Genomic DNA, 24,243 nt, shown 5'->3' on the forward strand with positions numbered 1-24,243 from the left:
CTGTGAGTGCCACAGAACTGATGTTACAGGCGAAACCCAGGAAGTGCCGCATTTTTTTAAACCGCCTCATGCCAATGACTCCTTATATGGCTGTGAATGAGCTACGAATGAGCTTATGTTTTCCACGTATTCCCCAAGGTGTCTACAGCATTGTGACGTCTTTTTAGGCAATTCCATTGAAGAATGGCTGTAAGGGACCATATATGGCATGTGGTCACATGGTGTCTGCCGCAGAAAACCTTGCGTAAAATACTGAGGTAGCCATTTTTCCAATCGCTTCTTATGAGAAACCAAATGCCTCGACGGATATATTATCGAATATATATGTTAAAAACACCTTGAGGATGGATCCTAAACAACGTGTTTGCCGTGTTTCTGTCGATATTATGGAGCAAATTTTGAAATCAGCCATGCATGATGAAGAAACGGGAGCTAGTTTGCCTACAAAAATAATATTTTTGGAAAAAAGGATAATTTGCTATCTAACTGGGAGTCTCCTGAGTGAAAGCATCTAAAGTTCTTCAAAGGTAAATTATTTAATTTGGTTGCTTTTCTTATTTTCGTGAAAATGTTGCCTGCTGCCAGCAGAGCCTAGCATAGCATTATGCCATGATAAACTTACACAAATGCTTGTCTAGCGTTGGCTGTAACGCATATTTTGAAAATCTGAGATGACAGTGTTGTTAACAAAAGGCTAAGCTTGTGTTTGAATATATTTATTTCATTTCATTTGCGATTTTCATGAATAGGAAAAGTTTCTAGGGGTATTTATGTCCGTTGCGTTATGCTAATGCGTTTGAGGCTATGATTACGCTCCCGGATATGGGTTTGCTCGTCGCAAGAGGTTAAACAACTTCGATGCTCACTTAGAGGCAAATAACACTGAAACATGCATGAGAGCACCAGCTGTTCCGGAAGACTGTGTGATCACGCTCTCTGAGGCCGATGTGAGTAAGACCTTTAATCAGGTCAACATTCACGAGGCCGCAGGGCCAGACAGATTACCAGGGCGTATACTCAGTGCATGCACTGACCAACTGGCAAGTGTCTCCACTGACATTTTAAAAATCTCCCTGTCCGAGTCTGTAATACCAACATGTTTTAAGCAGACTACCATAGTCCCTGTGCCCAAAAACACTAAGATAACCAGCCAAAATTACTCACGTCTGTAGCTGTGAAGTGCTTTGAAAGGCTGGTCATGGCTCACATCAACACCATTATCCCAGAAACCCTAGACCCACACCAATTTGCAAAGAGCCCTAACAGATCCACAGATGATGCAATCTATATTGCACTCCACACTGCCCTTTCCCACCTGGACAAAAGGAACACCTATGTGACAAAGCTATTAATTGACTACAGCTCAGCATTCAACACCATAGTGCCCTCAAAACTCATCAATAAGCTAAGGACCCTGGAACTAAACACCTCCCTCTGCACCTGGATCCTGGACTTCCTGAGGGCCGCCCCATATGGTAAAGGTAGGTAGCAACACATCCGCCACGCTGATCTTCAACACAGGGGCCCCTCAGGGGTGCGTGCTCAGTCCCATCCTGTACTCCCTGTTCACTCATGACTGCACAGCCAGGCACGACTCCAACACTATCATTAGGTTTGCCAATGACACAACAGTGGTAGGCCTGATCACCGATAATGACGAGACAGCCTATAGGGAGGAGGTCAGAGACCTGGCCATGTGGTGCCAGGACAACAACCTCTCCTTCATTGTGATCAACACAAAGGAGATGATTGTGGACTACAAGAACAAGAGGACCGAGCACACCTCCATTCTTATCGACGGGATTGTAGTGGAGCAGGTTGAGAGCTTCAAGTTCCTTGGTGTCCACATCAACAACAAACTAACATGGTCCAAGCATTCCCCCTCAGGAGACTGAAAAGATTTGGCATGGGTCCTAAGATCCTCAAAAGGTTCTACAGCTGCACCTTTGGGAGCATATATGGTTGCATCACTGCCTGGTATGAAAACTGTGACCGCAAGGCACTACAGAGGGTAGTGCGTACGGCCCAGTACATCACTGGGGCAAAGCTTCCTGCCATCCAGGACCTCTATACCAGGTGGTGTCAGAGGAAGACCCTAAAAAATGGTCAAACACTCCAGCCACCGTAGTCATAAAATGTTCTCTCTGCTACCGAATGGCATGCGGTACCTGAGCACCAAATCTAGGTCCAAGAGGCTTCTAAACAGCTTCTACCACCAAGCCATAAAACTACTGAACATCTAATCAAATGGCTACCCAGACTATTTGCATTGTCCCCCCCTTTTACACCGCTGCTACACCCTGTTGTTATCTATGCATAGTCACTTTAATAACTCTACCTACATGTACAGTGGGGCAAAAAAGTATTTTGTCAGCCACCAACTGTGCAAGTTCTCCCACTTAAAAATATGAGAGAGGCCTGTAATTTTCATCATATGTACACTTCAACTATGACAGACAAAATTAGAAAACAAAATCCAGAAAATAACATTGTAGGATTTTTAATGAATTTATTTGCATATTATGGTGGAAAATAAGTATTTTGTCAATAACAAAAGTTTATCTCAATACTTTGTTATGTACCCTTTGTTGGCAATGGCAGAGGTCAAACGTTTTCTGTAAGTCTTCACAAGGTTTTCACACACTGTTGCTGGTATTTTGGCCCATTCCTCCATGCAGATCTCCTCTAGAGCAGGGATGTTTTGGGGCTGTTGCTGGGCAACACGGACTTTCATGTCTGTGTGATTATTGACTTAAGCATTTGGTCTTTAGAGAACGTTTAATCTGATAGTGATATATGTCATCTGAAAGTGAAAATTCATCCAGGTGATTTTTACATAAATTGGGCAAATTCTGTCACACTACCACTGCACTTGTTTTATTCTTCATTGATTCAAAGAGGGGATAGTAACCAAAATCCATCATTATTTGACCTTTAAATTGGAAATAGTTCAAACCAGGTCAGTCACAGCCAAAGATGTCCTGGATAACTGTTATTGTCAATTTTACCATTCCTTAAGCACATAACCAGATTAATTACTGATCTGCAAAGATTGGCCTACATGCACCTACTTTGTGTCAGAAAATATGCTGTAATGTAATATGGTTTGTTCCTTTACATTAGAATTTTAAATCACCTCACTGGAACAGGAAATCACCTAATACACAGTGGGTAAGCTGAATGCACAGACATTGACATGCACATATTAGTAATACAAAATAAAGAATGCACTTTACCCACAAATTACATTTTTTATAGTCTGTAGTACTTTCAAGCATTGCGGCAGCATCATGTCATGGGTATGCATGTCACCGGCAGGTAGTGTGGAGTTTGTCAGGATCAAAATCAATATGAAAGGAGCAAAGCCCAGGTAAAAAGTTAGAGGAAAACCTGCTTCAGTCTTCTGAAAGCCTAACCCTGGGATAGAATGTTATTTTTCAGCGGGACAATGACTTTTGTTTTTATGTCATAGACACCAGATTGGCTTTTCAAGAGGTGTTGAGTGATCCAGTCTCAGTCCTAACTTAAATATGCTTGGAAATCAGAGACAAGGTTTCAATATTGCTGTTCATCAATGATTCCCAACCAGATTTACTAAGCTTGAGCAATTTTTACAAAAACAATGGATTTACTGTATGTTGCCCTAACAGGTGATTCATTTGGATGTATTTGTTACTGTGTCTTACCTCTACAGACTGGAAGAGGGTTGCTCCACTGTCCATTCATCCGGCACTGGGCTCTTGATGCACCATGCAACAGATATCCTTTGCTGCAGGTGAAGTTTACCACATCGTTCAGGTTGAACTCGCTGCCGTTAGTTCGACCATTTGTTGGGTTTCCAGGGTGACCGCAGGTAATGGCTATGAAAACATTTGAGGTAGCCAAGGGAGAGCAAAAATAGTTTGGTACAGATATTTAGGTAATAAGTAGGTAATGGGCCGAAGCATCGAATCTGCTTTAGTTTTTGAGGTGATCAATCTCTGGTGAGGGAGGAGCTGTTTTTTACATACTGTGTATATTTCTTTCTTCTGAACATTTCCATTTGTTATGGCAATTGGTTTTAAAAATACTTACTTTTATGTTCGCTAGCTGGACAGGCAGACACTGCCAAGTACTTAACAGTAAACCAATCAATACTCGTGTACTATCCAGGTACCATCTCTGTTGATCACGTCTGCCAATCATGTTTTCTGTACTTAAGGATAAACTGTGAACATGAAAGAATAATCTGTAGTTGTAAATACATTCTCAAACATGTAACTGATGAGTTGTGAACATAGAAAAAATGTGCATGTAAATTTTGCACGCTCAGACTTTTGGCACTGCATGGAGAGAGAGCAGGAGTTCTTGGTGGTGGGACCTGTTTCTTCTAATAGACCAGTATACTCTACACTGGTTCGTTGGTGACAGCTCACATGGGCCGTGTTGTCTGTCAATCACGACGTGCTTAACCACGTTACGACTTGGGCAATGTCCAACAAAGAAGCCCAGCTGTTAGCTGTCATGGTGGGTAAGTTTAAATGTATTTATTTTATGGCTAGGTAGCAAGCTTTTTTCTTCTTTGTAATACATTTTTGGAAGCTATTGTCCAAATGATTGTTATTAAGTGTTTGTAACTCTAACGTTGTAGTCTGATGCTAGCTACCAAAATCAATTAGGTAAAGTAATTTTGCAAACTCAATCGTTGTTAGTAGTAAAATAATAGATTGTCAGGAAATAGGCATCATCAACTTTCAGAAGGTAAGTAGGAAAGTTAGCCTAATCATTTAAACCACCTATATACTGTATATTCACATTCACACTCCAACTGGTCTATGGCTGGGAAACTTCAGGAACTCCGATTTCAAGAGAGAATACTGTTATGTTGACGAACAAGACTAGCTAGATTCTTTATCTCTCCTCATATTCGTGAGCTAACATAAATACTGTTTAACGCAAGCAGGTATGGTGTCTCCCAGGTGAGTAAAAAAGAACACACAACAATAATAATACATAGAGAACATAACAAATACAACTGTTTAAAATGGACACTTATGACAAGTTGGAAAACAACTCTTACATTTTGATGCCGTTGACAGCATGTGATTATTAATTATTGTTATTTTTTAAAGGGTGGATCAGCTTTAATATTGCAGATAGATTGTGGCTTCCATCAATGTAATTGTCTGCATCATTTCCAATCCCCCATATATTCTTTTGTAAATATATAAAATATATACAGTTGAAGTTGGAAGTTTACATACACCTTAGATAAATACATTTAAACTCAGTTTTTCACAATTCCTGACATTTAACCCTAGTAAAAATTCCCTGTCTTAGGTCAGTTAGGATCACCACTTTATTTTAAGAATGTGAAATGTCAGAATAATAGTAGAGAGAATAATTGATTTCAGCTATTATTTCTTTCATCAAATTCCCAGTGGGTCAGAAGTTCACATACAGTATTTGGTTAGCATTGCCTTTAAATTGCTTAACATGGGTCAAACGTTTCGCGTAGCCTTCCACAAGCATCCCAGAACAATTTGGGTGAATTTTGGCCCATTGATCCTAACAGAGCTGGTGTAACTGAGTCAGGTTTGTAGGCCTCCTTGCTTGCACACACTTTTTCAGTTTCGCCCACCAACTTTCTACAGGTTTGAGGTCAGGGCTTTGTGATGGCCACTCCAATTGACTTTGTTGTCCTTAAGCCATTTTGCCACAACTTTGGAAGTATACTTATGGTCATTGTCCATTTAGAAGACCCATTTGCGACCAAGCTTAAACTTCCTGACTGATGTCTTGAGATGTTCCTTCAATATATTCATCTCATTTTCCTCCCTCATGATGCCATGCATTTTGTGAAGTGCCCCTGTCCCTCCTGCAGCAAAGCACCCCACAACATGATGCTGCCACCCCCGTTCTTCGCGGTTGGGATGGTGTTCTTCGGCCATGGTCATTATGGCCAAACAGTTCTATTTTTGTTTCATCAGACCAGAGGACATTTCTCCAAAAAGTACAATCTTTGTCCCCATGTGCAGTTGCAAACCGTAGTGTGGCATTTTATGGCGGTTTTGGAGCACTAGCTAGATATAGGACTTGTTGTACTGTGGATATAGATACTTTTGTGCCTGTTTCCTCCAGGATCTTCACAAGGTCCTTTGCTGTTGTTCTGGGATTTATTTGCACTTTTCGTACCAAAGTACGTTCCTCTCTAGGAGACAGAACGGGTCTCCTTCCTGAGCGGTATGACGGCTGCGTGGTCCCATGGTGTTTATACTTGTGTACTATTGTTTGTACAGATGAACGTGGTACCGTCAGGCATTTGGAAATTGCTCCCAAGGACGAACCTGACTTGTGGAAGTCTACAATTTGTTTTCTGAGGTCTTGGCTGATATCTTCTGATTTTCCCATGATGTCAAGCAAAGAGGCAGTGAGTTTGAAGGTAGGCCTTGAAGTACATCCACAGGTACAACTCTAATTGACTCAAATTATGTCAATTAGCCTATCAGAAGTTTCTAAAGCCATGACATCATTTTCTGGAATTTTCCAAGCTGTTTAAAGGCACATTCAACTTAGTGTATGTAAACTTCTGACCCACTGGAATTGTAATACAGTGAATTAATACAGTGAAATAATCTGTCTGGAAAAATGACTTGTGGCATGCAGAAAGTAGATGTCCTAACCGGCTTGCCAAAACTATAGTTGTTAAACAAGCATTTGTGGAGCGGTTGAAAAACAAGCTTTAATGACTCCAACTTAAGTGTATGTAAACTTCTGTCTTCAACTGTATACAGTAACAATCAAAAGTTTGGAAGGACCTACTCATTCTAGGGTTTTTCTTTATTTTTACATAGAATAGTGAAGAGATCAAAAATATGAAATAACACATATGGAATATATTTCAGATTCTTCAAAGTAGCCACCCTTTGCCTTGATGACAGCTTTGCACACTCTTGGCAATCTCTCATCCAGCTTCATGATGTAGTCACCTGGAATATATTTCAATGAACAGGTGTGCCTAAAAGTTAATTTGTGGAATTTCTTTCCTTCTTAATGCATTTGAGCCATCAGTTGTGTTGTGACAAGGTAGAGGTGGTATACAGAAGGTAGCCCTATTTGGTAAAATACCAAGTCCATATTATGGCAAGAACAGCTCAAATTAGCAAAGAGAAACGACAGTCAATCATTACTTTAAAGACATAAAGGTCAGACAATACGGAACATTTGAAGAACTTTGAAAGTTTCTTCAAATGCATTCGCAAAAATCATCAAGCGCTATGATGAAACTGGCTCGCATGAGGATCGCCACAGGAAAGGAAGACCCAGAGTTACTTCTGCTGCAGAGGATAAGTTCATTAGAGTTACCAGCCTCAGAAATAGCAGCCCAAATAAATGCTTCAAAGAGTTCAAGTAACAGACACATCTCAAGATCAACTGTTCAGAGGAGACTGTGTGAATCAGGCCATCATAGTCGAATTCCTGCAAAGAAACCAATACTGAAGGACACCAAGAAGAAGAAGAGGCATGCTTGGGACAAGAAACCCCAGAAATGGACATTAGACTGGTGGAAATCTGTCCTTTGATCTGATGAGTCAAAATTTGAGATTTTTGGTTCCAAACGCCGTGTCTTTGTAAGACACAGAGTAGGTGAACAGATGATCTCCGCATGTGTGGTTCCCACTGTGAAGCATTGAGGATGAGTTGTGATGGTGTGGGGGTGCTTTTCTGGTGACACTGACAGTGATTTATTTAGAATTCAAGGCACTCTTAACCAGCATTTTTTTTACCACAGCATTCTGCAGCGATACGCCATCCGATCTGGTTTGCACTTAGTCCCACTATCATTTGTTTTTCAACAGGACAATGACACAAAACACACCTAAAGGCTGTGCAAGGGCTATTTGACAAAGAAGGAGAGTGATGGAGCGCTGCATCAGATGATCTGGTCTCCACAATTACCTGACCTCAACCCAATTGAGATGGTTTGAGATGAGTTGGACCGCAGAGTGAAGGAAAAGCAGCCAACAAGTGCTCAGCATATGTGGGGGAAAATGCGTTTCAGGTGAAGCTGGATGAGAGAATGCAAAGAGCGTTATAACCTGTCTTCAAGGCAAAGGGTGGCTATTTTGTACAATTTGTAGAACACTTTTTTGGTTACTACATGATTCCATAGGTGTTATTTAATAGTTTTGATGTCTTCACTATTATTCTACAATTGTCACGGCTTTCTTCCTGGGAAGGAGAGGCGGACCAAAACGCAGCATGGTTATAGTTCGTGCTTCTTTAATCAGAAAACTCAAACATGAACAAACTACAAAACAATAAACGTGAAAACTGCAACAGTCCTAACTGGTGCATAAAACACAAAGACGGGAAACAACCACCCACAAAATACCCAAAGAATATGGCTGCCTAAATATGGCTCCCAATCAGAGACAACGATAAACACCTGCCTCTGATTGAGAACCAATCCAGGCAACCATAGACTTACCTAGAAACCTAAAAGAACAAAACCCCATAAATCTACAAAGAACCCTAAACACATAAATCACCCATGTCACACCCTGGCCTAACCAAAATAATAAAGAAAACAAAGCTAACTAAATGGCCCAACTGGACTGGGGGCAGCTCAGGACTGAGGGGTAGCTCAGGCTGGTTGACGGCTCTGGCAGCTTCTGGCTGAATGGCGGCTCTGGCAGATCCTGGCTGAATGGTGGCACTTGGCTGAATGGCGGCTCTGGAGGATCCTGGCTGACTGGCGGCCCTGGAGGATCCTGGCTGACTGGCGGCTCTGGAGGATCCTGGCTGACTGGCGGCTCTGGAGGATCCTGGCTGACTGGCGGCTCTGGAAGAACCTGGCTGACGGGCGGCTCTGGAAGAACCTGGCTGACGGGCGGCTCTGGAAGACCCTGGCTGACGGGCGGCTCTGGAAGACCCTGGCTGACGGGCGGCTCTGGAAAATCCTGGCTGACTGGCGACACTTGGCTGAATGGCGGCTCTAGAGGATCCTGGCTGACTGGCGGCTCTGGAAGATCCTGGCTGACTGGCGGCTCCGGACAGACGGGAGACTCTGGCGGCTCCGGACAGACTGGAGACTCTGGCGGCTCCGGACAGACGGGAGACTCTGGAGGCTCCGGACAGACGGGAGACTCTGGCGGCTCCGGACAGACGGGAGACTCTGGCGGCTCCGGACAGACGGGAGACTCTGGCGGCTCCGGACAGACGGGAGACTCTGGCGGCTCCGGACAGACGGGAGACTCTGGCGGCTCCGGACAGACGGGAGACTCTGGCGGCTCCGGACAGACGGGAGACTCTGGCGGCTCCGGACAGACGGGAGACTCTGGCGGCTCTGGACAGACGAGGTTCACTGTAGGCCTGGTGCCGGCGCTGGTGGTACTGGGCCAAGGACATGCACCTCAAGGCGAGTGCGGGGAGGAGGAACAGGGAGTACTGGGCTCTGGACACGCAGGGGGGCTGCCACCGGAGGGCTGGTGCATGTAGGTGGCACTGGATAGACCGGACCGTGCAGGCGCACTGGAGCTCTTGACCACCGAGCCTGCCCAACCTTACCTGGTTGAATGCTCCCGGTCACCCTGCCAGTGCGGCTAGGTGGAATAGCCCGCATTGGGCTGTGCAGGCGAACTGGGGACACCATGCTTAAGGCTGGTGCCATGTACGCCGGCCCAAGGAGACGCACTGGAGACCAGATGCGTAGAGCCGGCTTCATGGCACTTGGCTCGATACCCACTCTAGCCCGGCCGATGCGAGGAGCTGGTATGTACCGCACCTGGCTATGCACCCGCACTGGGGACACCGTGCGCTCCACAGCATAACACGGTGCCTGCCCGGTGTCTCTAGCCCCCCGGTAAGCACAGGAAGTTGGCGGAGGTCTCCTACCTGGCTTCGCCATACTTCCTGTGTGCCACCCCCCAAGAAATGTTTGGGGCTGACACTCTGGTTTCCAGCCCTGCTTCCGTGCTGCCTCTTCAAACCGCCACCTCTCCGCTTTGGCTGCCTCCAGCTCTGCATTGGGGCGGCGATATTCCCCCGGCTGTGGCCAGGGTCCATCACCGTCCAACTCGTCCTCCCATGTCCATTCCTCCTTGCGCTGCTCCTGCTGCCGCTTCTCCTGCTGCACCTTGGGGCGGCGACACTCCCCTGGCTTTGACCAGGGTCCTCTCCCGTCGAGGATTTCCTCCCACGTCCAGAAGTCCTGATTGCGCTGCTCCTGCTGGCGCTGCCTGTCACCACGCCGCTTGGTCCTGTTGTGGTGGGTGATTCTGTCACGGCTTTCTTCCTGGGAATGAGAGGCGGACCAAAACGCAGCGTGGTTATAGTTCATGGTTCTTTAATCAGAAAACTCAAACATGAACAAACTACAAAACAATAAACGTGAAAACGTCACCTCTACACTGTTGACATTGGGACTGGTGTTTTGCGGGTACTGTTTGAGGAGTTTCTATTTTCAGGTCTCTTCAGAGATGTTCGATCGAGTTCAAGTTCGGGCTCTGCCTGGGCCACTCAAGGACATTCAGAGACTTGTCCCAAAGCCACAGCATGATGCTTCCACCACCATGCTTCACCGTAGGGATGGTGCCAGGATTCCTCCAGACGTGACGCTTGGCACGCCAAATAGTTCAGGCCAAAGAGTTTAATCTTGGTTTCATCAGACCATATAATCTTGTTTCTCATGGTCAGAGTCCTTTAAGTGTCTTTTGGCAAACTTCAAGTGGGCTGTCAGGTGCCTTTTACTGTGAGTGGCTCCCATCTAGCCACTACCATAAAGCGAGGATTGGTGGAGTTCTGCAAAGATGGTTGTCCTTCTGGAAGGTTCTCCCATCTCCACAGAGGAACGCTGGATCTTTGTCAGACTGACCATCAGGTTGTTGGTCACCTCCCTGACCAAGGATCACCCCCATTTCTCAGTTTAGCTGGGCGGCCAGCTCTAGGAATTTTCTTGATGGTTAAAAAACGTCTTCCATTTAAGAATGTTGGAGGCCACTGCATTCTTGGGGACCTCCAATGCTGCAGAAATGTGTTGGTACTCTTCCCCAGATCTGTGCCTCGACACAATCATGTCTCGTAGCTCTACGGACAATTTCTCTGACATGCACTGTCAACTGTGGGACCTTATATTATATTTTGGTACCCTGTCACGGAGCTCTACGGACAATTCTTTCGACCACATGGCTTGGTTTTTGCTCTGACATGCACTGTCAACTGTGGGACCCTACAGTATATAGACAGGTGTGTGCCTTTCCAAATCATGTCCAATCAATTGAATTTTCCACAGGTGGACTCCAATCAGGTTGTAGAAACATCTCAAGGATGATCAATGGAAACAGGATGCACCTGAGCTCAATTTCGAGTCTCATAGAAAAGGATCTAAATATTTATGTAAATGTATTTTTATTTATTGAAAATAATGTATTTGCAAAATTCTCTAAACCTGTTTTTGCTTTGTCATTATGGGGTATTGTATGTAGATTGATGAGGAAAAAATGGTATTTAATCCATTTTAGAATAAGGCTGTAATGTTACAAAATGTGGAAGTCAAGGGGTCTAAAACCTTTCAGAATGCGCTGTATATATAAATTCCAGTCTTACTTTATCAAAAGCTATAAGGGCACAAGGCGAGCCCCAATTGCAGACACAGGAGGCAGATGGTTGAGCTCCGATATTTATTACACCAAAAGGGGTAGGCAAAAGGCAGATCGGGGACAGGCGAGAGTTCATAAACCAGGTAAAAGTCCAAACAGTACCAGGGCATAGGCAGGCTCGAGGTCAGGACAGGTAGAGTGGTCAAGCAGGAGGTTTCGGCATCAGGACAGGCAAGGGTCAAAATCAGGAGGGCTAGGAAAAAACAGAGACTGGGAAAAATAGGAAAGCTAGGAGAAATGCTGGTTGACTTGGCAAAACATGACAAACTGGCACAGAGAGAAAGGAAACACAGGGATAAATACACTGGGTACTAATGGGGAAAACAGGAGACACCTGGAGGTGGGTACAAACAATCACCAAGACAGGTGAAACGGATCAGGGTGTGACAAAAGCCGTTTCAAAGTCATCTATGAATACCAGGCCTGGCGTGTGATTAACGAAGTTACTTCTTCAAACGATCAAGACAATTTGTATGGCATGCTGCATCCCCCTGGGCACAGACTGGTTGAATCAACATTGTTTCCACGTCATTTCAATGAAATTATTGAACCAACATGGAATACTGAAAACATTGAATTGAAGTCTGTGCCCAATGGAATATTTCAAGTGCACTCAAACAGATATTTATCTTATTTCATCACACATGTGAGGCTGCGTTTACATCTTATATAGAAACAGGCTATTGGCTGCCTTCATCACGTGGAGAATATACAGGAGTTCTGATTGGTCCCAAGTTCAGCAGTTTGGCAAATTTGCCTGAGAAGACAGTGTTGAAGTATACTTTTTCTGAGAAATTGTAAAAGAACTGAAGGTGACAACAAATGTTACAGTCATCATAAGAATGTTTTACTGTCATAAAGAAAAATCAGCTCCTCCCTTGACAAGGATCCATCAGCTTCACGTTTTTAAGCTTCAGCCCACCACCTGAAGGTGGAGAATTCCTGTACATCTCTGATTGTTAAGGGAGAATCGATAGGAACAATAAAAAAAAAACGAAGTTATTGCACTTACGAACACAAATAGGAGCTTGTCCAGACCATCTGTGGTCCTGTTGACAGATCCGAACCGATGTTCCAATAAGGCGAAAGCCCAGGTTGCACTGATAGACAACAGTGTCACGATAACTGGAGCCATCTCCACTGATATGACCATTGATGATTGGATCAGGGGAGTCACAGTGGCCAGCTAGAAGGAAGAATAAACCAAATATTTGCATAATATTTTCAGTAAGATAAAACATAAAATAGTCCAATATTAGTATGGATTGGCATGAAAAAGTACATTTGTTACGTAAACTTTCTTCTTATTCCCTAACACAAATCTTTTAAAATATCCTCATGACTGTAATAACCATTTGTCACTTTGACACGTAAAAATATATACTGTAACACATAGAAATGTATATGCTCCTTCCCTCCCCCAATAATGAACGTCTTTTTTGGGGGAAATGCCTCAATAATTTAATCCAATCAATAATCTAATTGATAATAATGAGGGGTGGTATGTCTTCATTTTTAACTGACATTTAGGAGTTGACTGCTGGGGTCGGATTAAATCTCATGGATAGAATTATCAATATAAAATTTGGGATGCTGGTAATTGAAGAGAAATCATGACCTTCAAGAGTTTGAAACTGTAAACACAACTGTGTCCTGAGAAATCTTAATGTGTTTCTGGCATAATGATGTGAAAACCAAGATCAAAAACTTGGGGACTCGTCCAGGATGATACAATTTTGGGGCTCGTCCGGGAGGAGAAAAGAAAGAACTTAAGCATTAGAAAACCATTTATACTATACCAAGACACTTTGTTTCCACTCCACTCCAGAGCCCGTTGGCCCCACATTCCCTCACGTGTGACCCAACCAGTGTGTAGCCCGTATTACACATGAAGATCGCTGTGGCGCCAAACGTAATCAGGGTTCCTATCTTGTTGCCATAGGGAGGAGAGGGGAGGTCCCCACACGAGATAACTGGAAGTGACACAGACAATCAGAGACTGGGTTATACTTGGTTGCACGCCACTGTGCCTGAGTGGAAACAAATTCCACAACGAGGAATGATTAGCGAATCATTTTGATCTAGTTACTAGATATCCTGGATGAACGGTATGCCAAGTATTGTGTATTTGTTCTAGAACACTAAATGGGGAAGTGAAATGTGTCTTACAGCAGCTGATTGATTCAGCCCTAACAAATTACCTGTAAATATTACAATAATTTGAATATGCAACTACCTTATGTAAACACACATTGCTGTCCATTATGCCAACAGTCATTATACTGTATATTACCCCTCTTTCTGTTTTGTCATATCGTTCTAATGTATGCCACAGTGTGCTTGTTTGTTTGTCTACTAGATTCAAGTGGAATGACTAAAGAGGGTGAACTTTTGAGGATCTATGCAGAGCAGTGCCCTGCGGCTCACTGTGTGTATTCACCTTCTTTCAATTCAAATACAGTCTGGTTCACCACATGAATAAAATAAGGCGCTAAACAGAGTATGTAAGTGCATTGGCTATACATACAAATGAGTACTCATCCAGCATATTGTCTTCCCTGTAAAAAAGGTACTCATGGAATGATCAGAAAATATTAGGGGCTCCTAGACGCACCCAATCAAAGCCAAGGCCAATATACCTTTGCATGTTGTGACGGCTCTGAATTTGTCTGAACTGTCTCAATGCTTCCCCTTTAATTCCCAATGAAATAGCCAGCATCAGCTGCGCAAAAGGGGGTTGTGATGGTGGTGCGAACGAGGATGTGTTCAACCCTCAGTTCCGAAACTTCGTTACTCCGTTTGTTTTGTTGTATTTAAAAGTGTGCTTTGTAGCCTTGTCTCAAGTTTAACCGGGATCGGACCCACTCATTGCTTCCTTTGGACTACACGTCTCATTTGCTCTCCTTCATGTGCTCTCCTTCTTCGTGGCCTTTCTCTGCTGGAGATCTGTTGGCTGATTGGATTGTCTAACTGGCCAATTCACTACAGCTATTAGGCATATGGTATTTCCCGTGTTTTAGTGTGCTGTATACTGTGATGATTTATGTGGTCAGTTGTAGTTGAAAACTACTAAGATTTTATACTCCTTATGGTTGTGTGGTAAAAGAGTTTGACATTTTGATTGTATGATTGAGACTGGGTTTACGCTATACTTTATGAATGGACAAATATTGCGTGAATAAGGTCACTTGAGTTCACTGAACTCATTTACCGGGCTGGACTCTTTTAGGCCCTTTTAGGCCCGAGGAACGGGACTTTTCTTGAGGAACCAGAGCTAGTTGTTTGTTATATTATTATGTGTGTGATCATTTATGTTGGTCATACAACCCACGCAAAATAATACAATTGTTTTGAAGTTTTTCCAATGTTTTAAGGGTTTATGAACAGTGTATGTCCATCCTGACTTTTTTTGTCCTTTGTATTGGTGTAGACTTGACGGACCAGACGGATTTTCCGTGGTAAGCACAACCTACCTGGCACCCCTGCAAACAATACCCTCAAGTCAAAACGTTTACAATGTTCACCATGGCATGTAAACATATTAAATATTAAGTCCCCGCTAATCAGAATATTTATATTCTCCCTCTGACCTCTAATTAGCCGGACCGTATTTCCCTGATTACATCATCGCCACTACAGTTTATTGTTTACGCAGCACATCTATGCAGAGGAAATAGGAGGGCTGTGATCAAAACAAATTATTGGACACTGCCTTGTGACTTCCCAGCTCCCACACCAGATCCTGGAGGTTATGAATGCATCAGTCCGGAAATACATTGGGAGCCACAAAGAGGAAGGATTTCAGACGTGTTAACTGCCAGTGTGAACAACAGCTCTGGCCAGACAATGAAATTGCTCTCGGGAATTAGAACAAGTTACTATTAATACTCAAAATGTCAACTATTTTGTGCTCAATTCTTATGATAATTATTTCCTATTACTTTTCCATAACTCTAAGCAGTGCAGCCTGGTGGTAGATGTACAGTCTGTATCTTACTCTTGCAGGTAGACCTCTCCTGGATTCCAGCCCAGGTTCCATTAGCTAAGCACTTGATGGTCCTCCTGCCTCCCAGGTAGAAGCCAGGAGTGCAGCTTAGCATTATCTGAGATCCAAATTCATTCAGTGACCCCGAGATCAGCCGCCACACCATGTGTTCTGAGAGCATGCTCTCAATGTAAGGGCACTGGATCGCTGTAGGGGGAGAGAGAACATGCCAGATTTAATAGAACACACAAAAAGACAGACATGACAGAGAAACATTTCTCAATTTCCTTCTCCATATTTGCCGATGTAATATTCTAAAAGCCTTATGTACATTATCAATTTCTGTCCAGTATCTATTGTTAAAACTGAGAAATGCCAAAGCACTTTATGATATAAAACTATAAAATATAATGGGTATAAAAGTATTTTTTATATATACTGTATTCACATATATCACATTCATTGAGGTATTAAAATGTAATTTATACAGTCATGTCCCAAAATGACTCCAACATGATTGCTTAGTGTGTTTCTGGTAATGCAGGCCTGAGGGGGCGGGTTGCATCCTACCATTTGTTTTTTGTGAGTGCCTAACTGCAAAAATCTAGTCATTATTGCTCTCATCTCAGCCGTTACCTGCTCCACATTACTCTCTAAGGAGGACATTAATGAGACCTGCATTGACTGCAGTGGCTCAATGAGGCAGGGGAATTCATCATACTGTTGGCATAGAAACAAAGGTTATTTTTCTCACGTAAACAAAGAGGTGGATGTGCAGCGTTGCTCCATGTCCCATTCTCTAGACAGACGGTACTTGTGGGGAGACTTGTCTCCATCCTGTACCCTTCATTGCACTGGTAATTCACTTTGCTTCCAACTGTGTACTGGAAACCATGGAATGAACCATTGGCAGGAGACTCAGGGATTCCACAAGATAAAGCTGCCGATGGAAAGACATTAAAATATTAAAATGATCCTCATCAAACGATGACCTCAGCTGCATGGATTACTCTCAGCACTTACAGAAATGATTGCACAAAATTAGTAAACACTGTGGCCTCTTCTAAGAAAAGGGTATAACGTGAAGTGTTCTGACTATAGTGGATATATATCTCAAAGGGGATAAAGAGTAAGTAGGCAAAGTGTGTATGATCCAACTATTAGGGTACTATGGAAACTAGATATTTCCCTTGAAGATTGTGGCATTCATTTGCTTAAACACACATTTACCATTCAAATACCATGTTCAGAATACTGTGCAAATGGAACAATCAATCTCATCTAATCAAATTATAATTTACAATCAGGTTTAGTGAGAAACACAAACAGTTCTATTGTTTTGTACGCTACTTACACACCTGTAGTTTACCACAAATGAGGGGACACAGTACCTTTAAAGAGATAATTGCCTTGCATACTCGTAAACAGGCATGTACAGATACAACCCCCAGTAGTAATTAGCTCCAACTTATCCTCTATTCCTTTATGTAAATATACATCTCCTTTGCTTAAAGCAACAGGCTGTCACACGAATTAACATAATAGAAAAAGGGTCAGTTACATAACAGTCAATGATATACTTCTGAACAAAGTTTGTTAGAAGACTCATTATAATATATTTTCTAGCTACAGTATGATATTAGGAAATATTCATGAATTGTAGCTTGTTATGTTGAAGAGAAAGAGAAAAAGAAATGGAGAAAGACAATGAGTCACAACTCCTCCAGATTTGTGCAGACACAAAAACATCTCCACATTCTGACACGAGGGAACCCCCAGACATAAGATTAAAGTGAATCCCCCTCAAGTCAGTAAATGTCATCCGCAGCTCTGCATTACCTTGACATAGTGGAGCTGGGGCATCCCAATGATACAGCCCATTCCGATGCAACCGGCAGGTGGAATTTCTGGTGCCCACTAGCCTGTAGCCAGCATAACAATAGTACTGCAGCTTGCTTCCTGGACGCTCTCTTGTTCGATTAAGCACCCCTCCATTTCCAGGTGGGTCATTAATGCTACAATAAGGAGCTACATTGAAAAGAAAGAGCATTTTAAGTGTTTCTATATCATGCCACCATCTAAATGATTAACGATATGCTCTACATATACATTAGTACTTTATATTACATTACATTAGTATAACATGACATTACATAAGTATTCTCCAGAATTCTCAAAATCCCCTGCCCTAAATTAAAACCATTAATCGGGCTAAAGAGTCTAGGTTCTGGGTGATTAGACCACATGTTAAAACTCCAGGCAGCATATCATTTTAATTTACTTTGATGAATGCCCAATGGACTGTTAAAGACGAAAGGAAAAAAATCCCCTGGCTGGGTAAAGACTTCTTTACTCCCAAAGCAGTTTTGTAAAGATCAAGCAGAGGTGTATTACCCTGTCTGTGTTCAACATCCCTGCATTATTTAAAAAGCCTTTTACACAGTCTGACAGCACCGTGGTAGCCATTCTGAAGCCTTCAGAAACCATCACTCATTCTGACACGTCAGGCCTCAATGCAATGTAACCATTTTTTACTGCACAAGGGATGGCAAATTGAAAAAATAGGGAAACGTGGAAACAAACTGGAATAATAACCAGCACAGTGGCTGGAATGGCAAAAGGATCGACTAAAATGAATAGAGAGCAGAAAAGTGACAGAAAAGGCAGAGGGAGAGAAAAGAAATGGAAAGTAATCATGGCCACTGGGCTTTGTGAGCTATACATCATGTTTGGTCATTGGTGGAAATGTCTGTTTGAGTCACTGGACATGGCAGTTATTCAGCCAAATTCATTCTGGGATCTTTGACCTCTATTATGGAGGACTTGCAAAAGGATCCCTGCAGGTATACATGTCTGGGCCCAGCCTAATGAGAGCTAACTTGGAAAAGTCTGACTTCCTCACACTCTTTGACCTAAATTGGATCCAAAGCAACTGCCTCAGAGGACAGAGGATGGTGTATAATCTTCTCTGACACCCATACAATAGCAAAAGGCTATGGTGCTTTTCCCCTATTTTGAATGTGCTGTTGTTCAAATGTTTCAGAATTCGGAAAATCAAATCAAATTGGATTTGTCTCGTGTGCTGAATACAACAGGTGTAGACGTAACTGTGAAATGCTTGCTTACGAACCCTTTCCAACGATGCAGAGTAAAACAATTATAAGTAAAAATAACACAAAAGGAATAAAATGCACAAGAATGGAGCTATAAACAGAGAGTACCAGTACCAGATCAATGTGCAGAGGTATGAGGTATTTAAAGTAGATACTGTATGTACATGAAGGCAGGGTAAAGTGACTAGGCATCAGGATAGATAATAATAAGAGTAAAATAAAGAACTGAGTAGCAGCAGCAAATTATGAGTGTAAAAGTGTGTGTGTGTGTGTGTGTGTTTAAAGGTGTTTGTGTTGTGTCGGTATGCGCGTGTGTGTGTTTGTATTGTCGGTATATGTTTGTGTGTGTGTGTGTGTGTATGTGAATGTGTGTGGGTTTGTGTAGTGTCAGTGTAGTGTGTGTGTGTATATAGTCTCTATACAGTATATACTGTTGTATTGTGAGTGTGCATAGAGTCAATGCAAGATAGGGTCAGTGAAGATAGTCCAGGTAACCATTAATTAACTATTTAGCAGTCTTATGGCTATTTAGCAGTCTGATGGCATGGGGGTAGAAGTTGTCTCGAAACATAACAGTCAACCCTTATAAGAATTGTGATGCAATGCTGTAGGCATCCCCAAAGCAATTGTGAAACATAATGTCTTATCGCAAAAGGAAACATATGGTTATGCACTACAAACCTGTGTATCGGATTTTGAACCCTCTTTTGCTGGTTGCATGATCAGTGGACCATCTCAGGTAAAGGTGGTTGGTCTTGCTTGTAAAGTTTAACTGTGTGGAGTGATTTCCACTAAGGGCCACCAGCAAAGGGCTCTGACCAGATGGTCCTAACGGATAAAAATAAACACTAAAACATTACAGTGCTCGTCATGGAATATTTTTTTTTAAATCACGCATTGCTGACAATAAATAAATATTTGAAAATTGCACCAAAAAAAACAATGCGTGTGACTTAGTTAAAGAAACTACCGTCAAAGATCTCAAGTTCGTCGAACTGCTTCTCACTCTGAAACATCTCCACGAAGATGGAAATAGTGTACGCAGGTTGAACTCTGATGACCCAGGAGCAGGTCTGAGAGTTGGGGTAGTTTTTAGGGAAACCTGGACTAAGGATAACCCCAGATGAGAAGGCGCGTTCTTCATTTGCAGGACACTGAGCTAAAAGCACAACAAACACAAGCAGACAAGAATTACTCATGAGAAAAAGGTCATTGTTGCTACAGTACACATCTTTATCACCTCAACTGTAGTTCTTGTGAACCTCTTCAGGTTGCAAATCCAAATGAGCTTAGGGTTAATGATCTATGACAAGAAATAATGTGAAGGCATTTAACATTTTCATATTCTACCCTGTGGGCAAATAATAATGAAAACAAACCAAATGGACCATAGCTGCTTAGCTCCATTATGGAATTACAAAATTCAAGGAAACTGCTGTGCTTCTCTATCTCCCCAAAAAAGGCTTGGTAGTGCTTTGTGCTGTGCTTTAATAGAGCCATAGTGCTGCCTCCCATCTGTGTCATCGCGTTGGTACTATAATTAGAAATTATATGTATGAATAAGCCATTAAATCTGTGACTCACTTCTGTTAGAGCTCTGATTTACAAAGAGACACAGAGGCTCTAGCAGCACTGCACTACCATGACAAAAAAAGGGGTATTTGTTTTTTAACAGGGTGATACACACCTTGGAACAATGCCTACTAATAATGTAGTATAACGGAGTCATCACAAGGATGCAAGGGAACAAGTGTCTTGGTAAGTAAGCATTTCACTGTAAGGTTATAATAATAAGCTGTAATAACTGTTGTATTCGGGGAAAATGTGCATAGATTTGCATAGAATGTCAAAGGGCAGCAAACTGCCATGTTTGTATAAGCAGATAACATAAATAATTTATTGGAATTATCTGAGCTGAAAGTTCACCTCCTGTTCCCTTTCCTTGAAAATAAATCAATTATAATAATCCAAATAATCTGGTCAGAACATTCTCTTACCTTCACAAGTAGGCGGAGGACTCTCAAACTGGAGATGAGAGTTGAGCTTACAGGTAAGCTCACTGTTGCCGACCAGGGTAAATCCAGGGAAGCAGCGATACTTCACAATGTCTCCTGGACAAAATAATTATTTAATATGTCTTATAGCAGATGTGACATTATCAACGTCTGATGGAAACCTACATTGGATATTAAGGGTATTGACATAACAACAGTTATATTACATAACAGCCTGTGTAATAACTAGTGTTGTGTTCGAGACCACCTACTGTAAAGCGAGGCCGATTTACGACTGGAGCAAATAAAGTCCGAGACCACGTCAAGACCATGGTTGTATTTGTAATAGGCTCAAATCGTCACCATATTAAGAGGTCAAAATGTCCAGTATTTCTGTGTTCATATTTCAGAACAACATGGATTCTTTAGACATTTAGAATAGTGAGAAAAAGCATGAGGTCAAATAGAGAGCCACTCATAAATTACCACTAACCCGAACAGGTCTATAATAGATAAAAAGCCATGTTACAATTTCCCCCGGTCCCCCCTTACTAATAATAAGCGTGCAACTTCCAAACAATGTCCCCCACTCTTCCCTACCAGCGAATCAAGGAAATTCTGATTTGCGCGACAAAGTTTGAGAATATTTTTCAACGAAAGTAAAGGACGGTAATGTTACGAGTAAAGTAGTAAGCCCAGGTTTCAAGAGGCAATAAGATAGGCATGTGTCATGAAGGAGTGTGGATATTTGGTCTGGCAAAGAGGTTTTATGGGCTGACTGAATGGGAGCTGATAATTCTGAATGTTTCACTCCGCTAGTCTCGGTTGGTCTCAGCAAGAAATGACAAGTCCTCATTGTCCGAGTCCAAGTAAAAATGTATCTGACACCGAGACTGGACTCGAGACCGAGACTGGTCTTGAATACTACAACACTGGTTATTACCCTAACATGGTTGTCCAAAAACTGCAGCATTGGTGACAATATGTATGTAACACATTTCAATTCAATTTCCCCTTCAACACTGAACAAAAATGAGAATCACACACCACCATGGTACAGTAAACCCTCTTTGATTCAAAGTCACATAGGAACATGTTGAACTGAACAAGTAGTGGATCACTGCCTGATGTTCCACTGAAAATAATAAATGATGAATATGTGGATAACCCAGTGTTTATCATCTCCCTGGTTCACACTAACCTATTTCATAATCTTGATCTTCATATACTATTTCAGCTTCTTCCACTGTTGGGGGAGGTGGGCATTTCTTCAGACGATAGGCTGGAGGAGAGAAAGAAAGAATATGTATTTTGCCAAAAACTGTTTGCAAATTATGGCTACAACATAGAAAAATTATCCCTCAAATCACATTATTTCACACTATCATAATCAAATGTCACCCACAAGGGATAGGTTATACAACAAAATAAAGGGATATATAAATACAAACTGTAACACTAAAATGTACTACACTTACCCAATCTCATATTAAAAACATGAGAATACTTTATTTCTGATATTTTTAAACAGGTATTCAGCAAGCCTTAACAGTATTGCATTTTAGCTACAACATGTTTGATTTGGAAGAGAAACTAACCATGGAAATTGAGGACAAAGAATCCACTTGTGGAGAAGTCACTGTGAAACTTGATAAGGACCTGATTGAAAGAACTGTAGGCTGACTCTAGCGCTGTATTACCACTGAAAATCCCAAGTTGTGGGTAGCTCTGCTCAGGGCCATCCCTGGAAGAGACCAGAAGGCATTGAAAATGCATTACATTTATAATGCACATGTTAAAGAGTGCAATAATGTCCAGCATTTCAGTGTGTCTTGGTTGAATTGATTTGTTCTCAAATCTATAGCAATATTTGTGCTCACTTTCAGATAAAAGCATTCAATTACAGACTGTTGAATGAAAAAGCAAAAAATTATGGCTTTACTGACTACTGCCCTCTTTTAATGGCTTCGAATAGTAGTAACTTATATAACTCACAGAGGTCTGTAATTGTGGCAAAAAGTGTGTATTTTCCCCATTGATATACAGTGTTTTAATCCACTCTCTAGTGCTGCAGATTATTCTATTGTGACATTCAAGTGCATCTTCACTAGTAAAGGGAGGTAAGGCAACATGTACTGTACAGTAATATGATTATTTGTTTCCTGTCTTGCTGTCTTGCTGTATTCTTAGTATAACTCTGAGTCTTCCTATGCTGTGACGTAAATGGTAGTTCTTCACAGAAAATACATATCAGCCAATGGATTAACCGACGGGTGTTGTGAAAACCATTAATCCCTTACCAAACAGCAATGTAATCCGTGACAGGCTCTGTCTGAAGCAGGGTGAAGTTGATGTAAATGCCATGTCCATGTGGCACGATGATAAGCCAGGTGCAGTCCTGTGAGTTAGGGTACTCATTTGGGTATTCAGGCGAGAATATGGTGCCATTCTGAGCTGTCATGTTGTAGCCACATGGAGCTGCATTAGAAGGGAAGAGGGAGCAGTATTATCACAGAGGGTATGTGTAGCATGTAGTGGGAATAGATGTTAAGTGGATTGGTCTCGGTAGCTTTGCTTGGCTTTGTCTGGTAACAATTTAAGAGCATTACTTCACCAATTGAACCTTCATTTCAAATATTTGCTGGTAAATGATGTATACTCTACTACAGGTAGATAAAATATGAGCAGCAAACATGAGTTTTGACTGTGTTGACAACAGAGTAAACCTCACACTTTATTGTACTATCATGCTGTCTCTTTCCCGGGATTAGTCAATTCTGCACATTGAGCATTGAAACTAAAAGGGAAAAGTGGCAATGACTTTAGATACTTCAACAAGAACCGAATATACCAAATACACTGCAAAAACACACTATCATGATGCTGAAAGGTGTGGTTGAATGAGGGACCTCAAGCGGGATTATTCAAAAAATTTAAATATACATTAATCATGTATTTTTTTAGCATTTTAAGTACATTTAAAATAATCTAAATTGGAACCATTCTAAATACTTTTATTGCATTGTCAATTTTATTTGTATTTTATGAGCATTTAAGTATATTAAACACACTTAAAATGATCTAAATTGGGACACTTTTTTGTACTTAAATATTTTCGTAGTATAGATAAAGAGCAAAAACAAATATACTTTAAATACACTTCAGGTAAATATTACGTATATTTCTCATAAATTAGAATTATACTAAAATGTTATTTGAAATACAATTCCTGTATTTTCTTGAAAAAAAGTATTTATGTTGTATTTCAAGTATACTTTTACAAATACAGTCATACTAACTAAGCACATCAGCTATTGTAATTAGCCATGTTACCTTAATTGACCAAGGCATCTTCTCAACCAATGTCAACATGCGATTTACAAAGTAGTTGTAGCTGAACCAACAATTTACTAACCACTTTTGTTAACTGTGCACCATGGCCATTTCACGCTTTAGTTATTCATATTACGGTAATAAGTTCACATTTCAATAAAATGAAATGTGTAATTAAA

General features: G+C 41.7%; 1 protein-coding gene across 1 annotated transcript in view; it reads right to left on the minus strand.

The window, feature by feature from the left end:
* LOC115113847 (CUB and sushi domain-containing protein 1-like) overlaps nucleotides 1-24,243 on the minus strand; it is a 494,033-nt gene that overhangs the window by 36,662 nt on the left and 433,128 nt on the right. Inside the window, exons 43-54 of the mRNA XM_029641828.2 lie at nucleotides 23,032-23,209; nucleotides 22,330-22,475; nucleotides 21,933-22,013; nucleotides 20,735-20,848; nucleotides 19,708-19,896; nucleotides 19,419-19,565; nucleotides 17,464-17,652; nucleotides 16,379-16,564; nucleotides 15,637-15,831; nucleotides 13,439-13,612; nucleotides 12,652-12,825; nucleotides 3,687-3,860 (exon numbers count right to left, since the gene is read on the minus strand). Of these exons, the coding sequence (XP_029497688.2) occupies nucleotides 3,687-3,860; nucleotides 12,652-12,825; nucleotides 13,439-13,612; nucleotides 15,637-15,831; nucleotides 16,379-16,564; nucleotides 17,464-17,652; nucleotides 19,419-19,565; nucleotides 19,708-19,896; nucleotides 20,735-20,848; nucleotides 21,933-22,013; nucleotides 22,330-22,475; nucleotides 23,032-23,209 (1,947 nt within the window). The remainder of the gene's footprint in view (nucleotides 1-3,686; nucleotides 3,861-12,651; nucleotides 12,826-13,438; nucleotides 13,613-15,636; nucleotides 15,832-16,378; nucleotides 16,565-17,463; nucleotides 17,653-19,418; nucleotides 19,566-19,707; nucleotides 19,897-20,734; nucleotides 20,849-21,932; nucleotides 22,014-22,329; nucleotides 22,476-23,031; nucleotides 23,210-24,243) is intronic.

The sequence above is a fragment of the Oncorhynchus nerka genome, linkage group LG28 (assembly GCF_034236695.1).
Source record: "Oncorhynchus nerka isolate Pitt River linkage group LG28, Oner_Uvic_2.0, whole genome shotgun sequence".
Taxonomy (NCBI): domain Eukaryota; kingdom Metazoa; phylum Chordata; class Actinopteri; order Salmoniformes; family Salmonidae; genus Oncorhynchus; species Oncorhynchus nerka.